The sequence below is a fragment of the Clupea harengus genome, chromosome 25 (genome assembly GCF_900700415.2).
Source record: "Clupea harengus chromosome 25, Ch_v2.0.2, whole genome shotgun sequence".
Classification (NCBI taxonomy): Eukaryota; Metazoa; Chordata; class Actinopteri; order Clupeiformes; family Clupeidae; genus Clupea; species Clupea harengus.
The window spans coordinates 919,795-932,294 of NC_045176.1; the positions used below are offsets into that span (position 1 = coordinate 919,795).

Consider the following 12,500-nt stretch of genomic DNA (forward strand, 5'->3'; position numbering starts at 1 on the left):
TTAACGATTGATTTTCGATTAATCATTCATATTTTTATATTAAAATTCACTATTTATAAGCTATATTAAAATGCAGTGAAAATAGAAAAAACACAGCGTGTTTCCTCATTGAGATCTTTATTACAAGATGAACAACTCTTGTGGCAGTTAAACTTACAAGATGGACAACTCTTGTGGCAGTTAAACGGGATCCGTTCAATGGTTACACTTGAAAATATGCGCTGCTGTACTCTTAAGCAGCGGAGCCGACAGCTAGAAGCCGGTGCTCATAAACTCATACTCATTTTTCGTGCTCTCTCGCCGTCATACAAGGAATGTATGCGAGACACAATGGTGCCCCTCGACGGTAAATCGTAAGAATTGTCCCCTGAAGCAATTCGAATCACCTCAGTCAGCCCACCGTCTTCAACTATGTTGATGGGCCGACAGTCACCGGCAAGCTAAACTGCTACAGCGTTGGTAACCTTTTCACGGACTGGTCTAGTTCATTTCCTAGAGAAGTCGTGGAGTGTGGGTTGGCGACCATCTAACCTGGGACTGCTTTCTGTCGGGTGCTTTGCATTAAAGTGATAACTTAAAGACGAGCTGCTTCTGTGATAGCTACATTCAGCTTGACAAATGCTACATACATCTTTAGTTTTGTCGATTGTTCTGTCATTTTGCCTCTTAAACAGAAACTTTCCGCCCAACAATCCCTCAGCTCTCTCCATCTTCAACTACCGTCTCGGTCTCTTCTATCTGACTGACTGCAGACACGCGGCGGTTTCGTGCCATGGGTCAACGCGCACCGGAAGTAAACAAAGTTGCGTTAACTGCGTTCAAATACTTTATTGCATTAATCTCGGCCACAATAGTCTCATAGAATAACGCGTTAACTTTGACAGCCCTAAAATAAATAAATTACACGCACACTACGCAACAGAACATGCATTAGTTTTAATCGATGAAAAATTTATTTCATCGAGGAAATTCTTAATGATCAATTAATCGATCGTCGATTAATTATGCCCATCCCTAGTGTGTGTGCATGTGTGTGTGTGTCAGTGTGTGTGTCAGTGTGTGTGTGTATGCGTGTATGCATGTGTGTGTGAGTGTGTGTGTGTTTGAGTGTGTGTGTGAGTGTGTGCGTTGGTGTGTGTGAGTGTGTGAGTGTGTGTGTGTGTCTGTTTCTCTGTGTGTCTATCTCTGTGTACATCTGTCTCTGTCTGTCTCTCTCTTTCTCTCTGTCTGTCTGTCTCTCTGTGTGTCTGTCTGTCTGTCTGTCTCTGTGTGTCTGTCTCTCTGTGTGTCTGTCTGTCTGTCTGTCTCTGTGTGTCTGTCTCTCTCTCTGTGTCTGTTTCTCTCTGTGTGTCTCTCTGTCTGTCTCTCTGTCTGTCTGTCTCCCTGTCTGTCTCTCTGTCTGTCTGTCTCCCTGTCTGTCTCTCTGTGTGTCTGTTTCTCTCTGTCTGTCTGTCTCTCTGTGTGTCTGTCTGTCTCTCTGTCTGTCTCTCTGTCTGTCTGTCTCTCTGTCTGTCTGTCTCTCTGTGTGTCTGTCTGTCTCTCTGTCTCTCTGTGTGTGTCTCTCTGTGTGTGTGTCTCTCTGTGTGTGTGTCTCTCTGTGTCTCTGTCTGTCTGTCTCTCTGTCTGTCTGTCTCTCTGTGTGTCTGTCTCTCTGTGTGTCTGTCTCTCTGTCTGTCTCTCTGTCTGTCTGACTCTATCTCCATCCCTCCTTTTCCCTGATTGTTTCTCTTTTATCTCTCACCACCCCCCCTCTCTCTCTCTGCTTCCCTTCTCTCTCTCTCTCTCTCTCTCTCTCTCTGCTTCCCCCTCTCTCTCTCTCTCTGCTCCCCCCCCTCTCTCTCTCTGCCCCCCTCTCTCTGCTTCCCTTCTCTCTCTCTCTGCTTCCCTTCTCTCTCTCTCTGCTTCCCCCTCTCTCTCTGTCTCTGCTTCCCTTTTCTCTCACTCTGTCTCTGCTTCCCCACACACAGACACACACATGCACACATACACACACACCCACACGACCGCAAACGACCGCACACACGCACACACACAGATTATTATGTGGCCATATGTTTATAAGTCATATGAAGCCAGAGCCACACTAACAGAACAGAACAGAACAGAACAGAACAGAACAGAACCCTGTCATAGGAACAGAACAGAACAGAACCCGGCCATAGGAACAGAACAGAACAGAACAGAACCCTGCCATGTGAACAGAACAGAACCCTGCCATAGGAACAGAACAGAACAGAACAGAACAGAACAGAACCCTGTCATAGGAACAGAACAGAACAGAACCCGGCCATAGGAACAGAACAGAACAGAACAGAACCCTGCCATGTGAACAGAACAGAACCCTGCCATAGGAACAGAACAGAACAGAACCCTGTCATAGGAACAGAACAGAACAGAACAGAACAGAACAGAACAGAACAGAACCCGGCCATAGGAACAGAACAGAACAGAACCCTGTCATAAGAACAGAACAGAACAGAACCCGGCCATAGGAACAGAACAGAACCCTGTCATAGGAACAGAACAGAACCCGGCCATAGGAACAGAACAGAACAGAACAGAACAGAACCCGGCCATAGCAACAGAACAGAACCCTGTCATAGGAACAGAACAGAACCCGGCCATAGGAACAGAACAGAACAGAACAGAACAGAACCCTGCCATAGGAACAGAACAGAACAGAACAGAACCCTGCCTTAGGAACAGAACAGAACCCTGTCATAGGAACAGAACAGAACAGAACAGAACCCTGTCATATGAACAGTCCAAAGCCACCTCTACTCCAGTCAATCACTACAGACAGACAATCACACTAGAGGACAGCAGGGACGGAGGAGGTCTATCTCTCTTTCCTCTGCTCTCTCCCTCTATCTCTTCTCCACTCTCTATCCCTCTCTCTCTCTTCCCCCCTTTCTGTCTCCTCCACTCTCTATCCCTCCCTCCCTCTGTCTCTTTTCCACTCTCTCTGTCTCTTCTCCGCTCTTTATCCCTCTCTCTCTCTCTGTCTCTCTCTCTCTCTGTCTTCCCCGCTCTCTATCCCTCTCTCTGTCTTTTATCTGCTCTCTATCTCTCTTTCCTCTCCTCTGCTCTCTCCCTCTATCCCCCTCTCTGTCTCCTCTCCACTCTCTATCCCCCTCTCTCTCTTTCTCTCTGTCTCTTCTCCACTCTCTATCCCCCTCTCTCTCTCTCTCTCTGTCTCTTCTCCACTCTCTCTGTCTTCCCCGCTCTCTATCCCTCTCTCTGTCTTTTCTCTGCTCTCTATCTCTCTCTCTCTATCCCCCTCTCTCTCTCTTCTCCACTCTCTATCCCTCTCTCTCTTCCTCTCTTCTCCACTCTCTATCCCTCTCTCTCTCTTCTCCACTCTCTATCCCTCTCTCTCTTCCTCTCTTCTCCACTCTCTATCCCTCTCTCTCTTTCTCTCTTCTGCGCTCTCTATCCCTCTCTCTCTTTCTCTCTTCTCCACTCTCTCCCTTCTCCGCTCTTTATCCCTCTCTCTCTCTCTCTCTTCTCCACTCTCTATCCCCCTCTCTCCGTTGCCATTCACCAGAGATTCCCTGCCAGAAGTAGGTGAGTTGTTGAGGCTGATTTAACATTACATCCCTAGTCACACACACACACACACACACACACACACACACACACATTACACACACACACACACATTACACACACACACACATACACATTACACACACACTCAAAGCAAAGCAGCGTGGTTCTCTTACCCATCAGGATTTACCCCCCCCCCAGCACACACACACACACACACACACACACACACTAAATATGCTCTCAGGCTCGGCCTATCACATCTCAGGATTTACCCTAGTCTCACCCACTGAGCCTGGGCCAAAGGGTCAGTCCCATGAGACTACAGTCCGCTGTGTGTGTGTGTGTGTGTGTGTGTGTGTGTGTGTGTGTGTGTGTGTGATAGAGAGAGAAAGAGGGATAGGGAGACAGGGAGAGAGAGAGAGAGAGGAGAGAGAGAGAGAGAGAGAGGGAGGGAGGGAGAGAGGGTGACAAGCTGAACTTCAAACGGGGCCCAGCAGAAATTCCGTTGGAGTTCAAGGGGGAGGGGAGTCCTGTGCCTCACGAGCTTATTAACGGCTCCGTGATTCTCTTGTAATAACAGAAAATTCTGAAAACATGGAGAAAGGCGAGGACAGGGGGAAGAAGCAGGGGGCTTGAGAGAGAGAGAGGGGGGGGGGGGTTGCTCTCTTACCGAACATCTCATTTCCGTGGACCGCAGCTGTGACAAGCATGAGCGCGCTGAGAATCCTCACAGCGATGCGCGGGAATGACGGGAATGCCATGGTTAGGAGCGCGGACTGTATCATCCGTCTGTCCGGATCTCCGAAATCCTCACGAGACCTGAGGGGGGGGGGGGGGGGGGGGGGGCGGGGGGCGACAGCACTTTAGTGAGGAAAACACAAACACACACTTATGCACACACATATAAAACGTGCCAAACACTCTGATTGGTCGCTGTGTGTGGTTGGTCGAACACACAAGATTGAGCATCGTTACTCACGCGCTGCCCTCAGAGATCTCATCGATCGACTCGTGTCAGTGCGTTACTGTGAGGTGACGCAGCGATCGAACCTCAGTTCAGAAAAAATCTCGCCTACCTCCATTTAACCTCGAAAAGAGGCCAACTGAAGTGATTAAAACCTTATTTTAATGAGCAGACGAAACACGCGGGCTAGAAAACTGTAGCTTTGCCTTAAAAAGAGAAATGATTAGTGAGTTCAAGCGCTCTGCTCTTCTCCCTCAGCCACATATCCCGATTTGACCGCACGCGCAGGACGGTGCACCTGTCGCCCGTTGAGAATTCACCGCGCAGCTTCACACGTCACGCGGAATAAACAGCCCTCTCTTTTTCTGAGGGGAAAGAATAAATAGCCTAGTCTTCTCTTCAACTCTCATTAAGTCATTGGCGCGCTACACTCTACAGTCAGTCTGATGGGAGTTCGCGAGTCTCTCATCCACTCCCTCCCTCTTTCCATTGTCACGGCTGTCGCACGAGACAAGGCGAAGAGCTGCATTTCTTTTGCGGGACGGGCGGCTCGTGGGGGGGGAGATGCACGCAGCTTATCTGTGTGTGTGTACTCTGCATTGTTGTGGTGTCAGGAGCGGCTACGGCTAACTTACGGCAGAAGAACCGGCCAGGTCAGCTCACCTAAACACAGGCCCGAATCACCACCTCAACGGCACTGCGCTCTCTACCGTTAATGACCGGAAAGGTGCTGGTACCTGCTGCAACCGTCTACCCCAAGCAGTGTCGGCGCGAGGTGCCGCCCGTGCATGGCTGGCGCCGCCTCCTGCATACATACACACACACATACATTTCCCATCCGCCTCACGCTGCTTTCATTTTCATCTTTCTCGTCTTTCTCCGGTAGAAGTAACCGATGCCGGGATAGCACAGCACGAGCCTGGCAGTATGTAGTGCAGCCGTCGGGGCTCTGAATAGGAACAGAGGGCGGCGGGGGGTAGAGGGGGGGGTGGGGGACATAGCGTCCAGCCCAATAACAATGAGAATAACTGCTCTTTCAAACAAGCCCATCTGTGCCCGCGAGTGCAGCCCCCCCGCTAGAGAATAACGGTCGGATAGCCTCCGCGAGCTTGATGGAAACACACATTCCGGGACACGAGCCCTTCTCCTATTTACATCGCTGACAGGTGTCTCCCTTCAACAGAAGCGCGCACGCCAACAACAATAATAGGCTATCCCACTGTGTAGGTGTGTGTGGCGTGTATGTGTGAGTGCGTGTATGAGAATATGTGTGTGTGTGCTAGAGTGCGAGAGAGACAGACAGAAAGAGAGAGAGAGGAGGGACGAGTCATGTTTATACACACCGAGATATTCTCCTCAAAAGTCCGCACGCTGCGTCAGGTAGGTGCTCTTGAACTCGCGCGCTGGTCCCGTAGGATGTGTCTTATGGCGGCCTCTTTTTATAGCTCGCGTTATTTGTCCGCTGGCTTCCTGTTTTTCTTGCCGTTTTCCTCCCTTCGGCACGGCTACCGCTCACTGCAGCAAAAACAGTCTGTCTGAACGACAGGAGGAGGAGGGATGAGAGAAGAGGGAGGGAGTTAGGGGTTGGCGTGTGGGGCGGAGGGGAGGGGAGGGGGAGGGGGAGGGGTGGGGATTTTAATACGATTTGGCCCGTACCATTTCAGTAACAGGACCAGAGCAAACTGGCCGAGAGAGAGAGAGCGAGAGAGAGAGAGAGAGAGAGAAAGGTATAGAGAGAAAGATAGAGATGATGTTATGGGCTATAACATCATCTATAACAATAACAACAATAATTATAATAATAATATAATAAGTATTTGTCTAATATTTTATCATTCAGATTCCAAATCACATTATTGTTGCTGCTGCGCGCGCGCATGTGTCTGTGTGTGTGTGTGTGTGTGTGTGTCTGTCTGTGTGTGTGTGTTAATGGTGGAAGCGGGGAGGGGGACATTGCCAGCTTCTCGGTTGACAGCACTAGGTGTGGTCTGCCCATGAATAGAATCCTCGCGCGCCAGTCTCAGGAGACGATGGAGGGTGTCCGGGAGCCACGAGGGAGGGAGGAAGGGAGGGAGGGAGGGAGGGAGGGGGCGGTGGCGATTTGCCGGGGGATTAAGGATTAGCCTTGCACGCGGATTACGCGCCGTTTAGTATGGGGACGCACGGGGTTAAAACATGGACGGCGGCGCGAGGGTTCCAGCTCCAGTTCCGTCACCGTACAGCAACAGAGCGCAGCGCGAGGGGCGGGCAGGGCGGGGATCAGGAATCCGAGAGGCTGAACAGGCAACGCGCCATCCGCCCCTGTGCGCGCGCGCGCGTCTCCCAGCCGTATCAAGAGTTGGAGTGTGCGCTTCTTATTCTTCGGGAAGGATGACAAATATTTCAGGAGGGCATATTTAATGTATCACTTCTATAATTACTATTCATTTGTTAACTGTGCGCTGACTGTGGGTATAATCTGTGCTCGGATCTCTGCGCTTGGACTGCACAGCTGGAAACAGCTGTTCTTGCGCAACTTTTGCACAATGTCATTTAACTCCCCCCGAATAAGAACTCTCCACACAGCCCCCCACACAAACCAGATGTTTATCGAGATTCCAATTGTGTGACAAATCTGCCAAAGTAACTGAGTAACAATTGAGCCACTGATTCCCACCACCACCTGCCCCGGCCAGCAGATGGACATTAGCTGGTTGGCTAATAGGTCAGATTAACATTAGGCGCCTATAGTGTAATGTCCGTTCATGTTATGGCTAAAGACCCTGTACAAATTAAACAAACAGCTTTCAAAATCTACTCACAGCCTTGCAAATATTTTGCAAGTATATTGTAAAATACATCTTGCAAAGTGTGTTGGCTACTATGAAGCTACGTGCTGTGTTTGCTGTATTTGTTTTAATCCCCCTCAAGTACTGGTTGTGGTAAGAGTTTTTTCCGTTCCTCGGAAGGATGATAACGGCAGGAACACACCTGCTGGCTGTTAGTCGGCACTGCACGCGAATCAGGTATTCCGGTATTCCCAGAAAGCGGCAATTACATCACCGCGAGCCGAGAGCAGCGCAGGCAGAAGATCCGGACGTTACTCAACTATTTCCCGCTCCCTGTAGGGATAATACGCGAGGCAGGGAAAGGAAATATCACCATCCCCATAGACGAGAGAACTTAGCTCATCGTATAGCCCCTTTCTCCCTAAATTAGTCTATAATTTCACCACGTATTCCAGTCTCCTCGTTTCAGAAAGGCGTTGACGTCATTATCTGCAGAGTGGAGGGTGTCCACGCTGCTAGTCGCGCCCGTGACCTCCGAGACGTTCGTTTTTTTTGTGTACGATAGGACAGCCTATGTGAATGTGTGTTTGTGTGTGTGTGTGTGTGTGTGTGTGTGTTTGTGGGGGGAGTATATGGCAGTCTGTATGATTTTCAGGAATGCCATTCGGTGGGACGGGCACCTCTCATATAGCATCCGACCAGGTTCGCTCACCACAGGCGTCGGTTCGCCCAGTCGCCTCCATTTCAACAATAAGGCAGTAGCCTACACGGTCGCTGAATTAGTGGCTTGTAGCGTAAATAGTAATAATAATAATAATGAATGACCCGCGTAGAGCCATTCAATTAGGCTATAAATGACTAAATCTGTGTTTCCATAACACCGGTGAATGACACGCATTTTACAGATCTTACATGCATATTGGTAACCTCGTCTTTCCGTTTTAAGGCACTGCTGCCGGAACCACATGTATTTCATTATCTGGTATAAAGCGTGATCACGTCCGGAACATCAAAACGGAGGTCCGTTCGTCCGGATCTTCCCTAGTCCCATCTCTGCCGGGACTCGAACCCGGAGCCTCTGGATTAGAAGTCCAGCGCGCTATTCCATTGCGCCACAGAGACTGAGCCACATCACTGCCGCAAAAGGGGGTTTACATCGATTTCATTCGTATCCTCTCAGCATCTCCCAGCATCAGGACCACACAGCTTTTCGCTGGTAGTACCAAACATAACCACTAGGGGGCGAGCAACAGCAAGATATAGTATGAGCCAAAATGGCGTCGCCTGCAGTTGCAACACTGTGCAACCTAAAACTGCTTTGAATTATCTATGTGATTTATGCCCTGAACAATTTACTTTATAGCACATTTATTGCTTCATCTAATCCTCCAGGATGTTAATAGGCAGCAAGGCTACGTAATATATCAAAAGGGTTACCTGTTATGATCAGTGCAATGCTTTTATCAATTACTGAAGAAACCATGAAACCATGTCTAGGGTTAGAGCCACGTCTATTGCCATGAGCCAGAAACCATGAAACCATGTCTCTGTGTGTGTGTGTGTGTGTGTGTGTGTGTGTGTGTGTGTGTGTGTGTGTGTGTGTGTGTGTGTCTATTGTCATGAGTCAGATTGCAACACTTTGATTCAAATGTGGGTTTTAATTGAGCTGAGCTCCAGCCTGAGCTCTCCCAGATGGTACACACACACACACACACACACACACACACACACACACACACACACACACACACACACACACACACACACACCTACAGTCTCACTTCACTCCCTACCCTACCCTACAGCGTAGCGCCATGGCTGCTCCACACCTGTGCACAGCAGCACTCCAGAAGCGTAGAGTAGCGTAGCGCGTCGCTAAAGCCTCTCAGCCAGACATAGGGTGACCATATCCATAACACCATAAAGGAGGACACTATGCGGTATTTCGTGAGGCTGTGAATAATTACATAGGACTCTGGCGTGCTCCCCTCTACAATACAACTTTGTGTGATTGACACATGATGTATGTGTAACAGAATAGGAACAAATATTCTTGAAGAGTTAAAAAAGTGGTTGTTTACAGTATTTGTATTTATTCAATACATTGTGGTGTTCAAAAACTGATCACTGAGATTAATCTTATAAAAGTGCTGAGTGCCACAAAGCATAACATTTGTGGACTTAAAATGTACAAATTAAAATCACAGGTCACATAAATAATAAATAATAAACAGATAAATGAATGTTTTCAAAGCATAAAGAAAAGTAAACAAATTTGGTTAACATTTAACGGCTCAAAAAGTAAAGAATTTCTAAAGTGATTCGGTCTATTGGGGACTTGTGTGCAGTGTCTTCATCTGTGTATGTCACACCTTCATCGAGTCCCCATCCACAGAGCCAAGCGGCCACCACCTAAGCCGCAAGGCCTGGACTCGCCTCAACCACCTCCGCACTGGATGGGGAATGACTCGCCCCTTTCTCAAGATGGTTGGCGCTTGTGAAAATGACCTATGTGAGTGTGGTCCCCCGAAGACTATCCCACACCTCCTTCAGGAATGCCCAATATTCAAGCCACCCAATGGGCTAGACGCTCTCCTCGCTCGCTCTACTATAAAGTGGTTGGAGGATGCAGACATACCAGTCTGAATTGTGAAAGACAAAAAATTAAACGAACAACGACGATCTGTGTGTGTGTGCAGCAGCAGTCCGCGGGACGACTGGTGGTGCTGTATTCAAGCCAACTCCACCTTCGCCCTCTGCAGAAGCTCAAGAGACAGCAGCACCTGTCATCATGGTCGCCAAGCCCCCACTGGCCCTGGGCCTGTTCATCTCCTGCAAGGGACACATACAGTGCCCTCCACAATTATTGGCACCCCTAGTGAATATGAGCAAAACAGGCTATAAAAAAATATGTCTTTGCTGTTTATCCTCTTGGTCTTTCACTCAAAATATTCACAAAAATCTTACCTTTTCATTGAAGTAAAACTATTGAAAGAAAAAAAAAACTGTTGACATTAAATAAATATTTTTCCCCAAAACATGTGTGCCACATATTTTTTTATAGCCTGTTTTGCTCATATTCACTAGGGGTGCCAATAATTGTGGAGGGCACTGTAACAACATAGCAACAATACTGTTATCAGCGTTCAAAAATCTGTATTGTTTTAAACCCAATGAATATTCATATTATATGTAGCCCATTCATAAAATCAAAATGCTGCATTATAAATCAATTTGGCTTAAGAGCTTCCTACAGGAAATTAGTAGCCTATATTTGCTCAGTTAAATACACAGCAAACAAACTGCATCATGTGAAGTGGATGCCACTGACACAACATTATCATAGTGTACAGTATGTCTGTTTGGGAAATAACACATCAGACTAGTGTACTCACCAAATAGTTCTCTATTTGCAATACTTGATTTTTCCTGGCTGCAACCAAGTTTTTTGTCTCCAAGGAACGTCTTGTACGCGTCTGAGCAGGGTGTAATCTGTATGTGCCTGTACAGAGCAGGGCGCTAGGACATTCGCACACAAAGCCTGGGCTTTAGTTCGGCCACACATCATCCCCTTAGCTATGGGCCAATCACAAAATACCTCTCGGTCCACATTCACGCCGCAGTCTACACCCCGGTACGACTGGTGGTGCTTTACAGCATGGTAAACCTTACACAGCTCAGCTCAGCAGCGGAGATTTTGTTATCCATCGGCGACGTACCTTCTCGAAAAAGTGTTTTGAGTGAAGAGATACCTGCGGCAGGGTGCGATTTGTCAAAAAAACAGACAATCAATAAATAGGCCTAATTCTTTTCAAGTTAACGGTAGGCCCTATTAGGTTACATTTTGAACAGTTGAACATTTAATGCAAACTAAAATATATAAAATACATGACATTTCATTTTTTTTTGTAAAAACCAGAGGGGTTTCCCCCCTTCCCCCCCAACAAATCGCACCCTGACCTGCGGCACTTCTGTTACTTTTATGCTTCTCTGTTCCCGCATGTCTTTCAATGGCAGCTTTACTCTGACTGCTTATGTCAACATCACAGCGACAGAGAGTTCAGAAGCCATGAAAGGAGTCTCGACTGCTTTTTGAAATAAAATCATGTTCTTTTGTCCATTCTGGGTTGAACTACGTCTGACGTTTTGGCATGTTTTCTTCTATGTGTTAACTTTCTGTCAATGTAGCCAGCAGCGTAGAGATGACGTAGCCAGCACATGGAGCCTTGTTTACGTTTTTAACCAATGATATAGGGTTAGAACCTAACCTAAGCCTATAAGATATTTATTTGACACTGCTTTAAGCCAATCATTTGTTAGACTGCGTTCCAGCAAAATATTCTAGAGCGCGGCTCTTTAGGCCCGGTGCAACTCCAAAAAGGAGGACAAATACGCGTCCGGCTTGATGCTGCGCCGGACGCCGGACAGGGCCCTAGCCAGACAACACACAGCCAAGGAGGACAGCGCACTCTCACACACACTCTTTCTCTCACACACTCTTTCTCTCACACACACACACAGTTCCACATTAAACAGAAAATAAGACATCATGTAAAGCAGTTGAGCTGAGAACTGAGAGGGTGTATGGTGGATGAAGCCTAGTGTTGAATAATGGATCTTTAATCAGAGAGTGACAGCTCTTCTGGGGTTGGTCTTCACACCTTCTGATGAACACACACACACACACACACACACACACACACACACACACACACACACACACACACACACACACACACACACACACACACACACACACACAGGTCTAGTGGTCGGGTGGTGGGGATGATCACATCATCACACACACACACACACACACACACACCACACATACACACACACACACACACACAAACACTGGTCTAGTGGTCGGGTGGTGGGGATGCCACAGCGAGAACGATTGACGTTGGCATCCACCTCTCAAGAAGAACACATCGCTATGGAAACAGGGAAGGCACGAGACACAGCACTCAAGCAGTTAGAGATGTATAGAGATTTATTTATTTTCATTTATGGAACATGAGCGCTTTTACAAACACAAACAAACAGAACGCTGGCCTCTGAAACAGGCCCGGCTCCCCTCCTCCTCCTCCTCCTCCTCCACCCGGTCGGAGGCTCACAGGCAGGCCAGGCCGATGGAGGTGAGGACAGACAGAGCCATCACCACGTAGCCTGAGCGATACACATCAGGGATCTGAAAGCCCTTACCCACATCC

General features: G+C 48.1%; 2 protein-coding genes and 1 non-coding gene across 5 annotated transcripts in view; all 3 read right to left on the bottom strand.

Annotated features, from left to right (window-relative positions):
- The window catches only part of cadm3 (cell adhesion molecule 3), a 64,220-nt gene extending 58,111 nt beyond the window's left edge, over window positions 1-6,109 (bottom strand). For both annotated transcript variants that reach the window (XM_031562959.2, XM_031562958.2), the window contains exons 1-2: window positions 5,860-6,109; window positions 4,223-4,371 (exon numbers count right to left, since the gene is read on the bottom strand). In XM_031562959.2, coding sequence (XP_031418819.1) covers window positions 4,223-4,337 — 115 coding nt within the window. In that variant the 5' untranslated portion in view covers window positions 4,338-4,371; window positions 5,860-6,109. The remainder of the gene's footprint in view (window positions 1-4,222; window positions 4,372-5,859) is intronic.
- A 2,223-nt stretch (window positions 6,110-8,332) lies between these two features.
- On the bottom strand, window positions 8,333-8,406 carry trnar-ucu. Its single transcript has one exon. It is a non-coding gene; the product is annotated as a tRNA-Arg (tRNA).
- Window positions 8,407-12,257: 3,851 nt separating this feature from the next.
- The window catches only part of sdhc (succinate dehydrogenase complex, subunit C, integral membrane protein), a 5,803-nt gene continuing 5,560 nt past the window's right edge, over window positions 12,258-12,500 (bottom strand). For both annotated transcript variants that reach the window (XM_031562973.1, XM_031562974.1), the window contains one exon: window positions 12,258-12,500. This exon is cut by the window's right edge and continues 5 nt beyond it. In XM_031562973.1, the coding sequence (XP_031418833.1) occupies window positions 12,401-12,500 (100 nt within the window). In that variant the 3' untranslated portion in view covers window positions 12,258-12,400.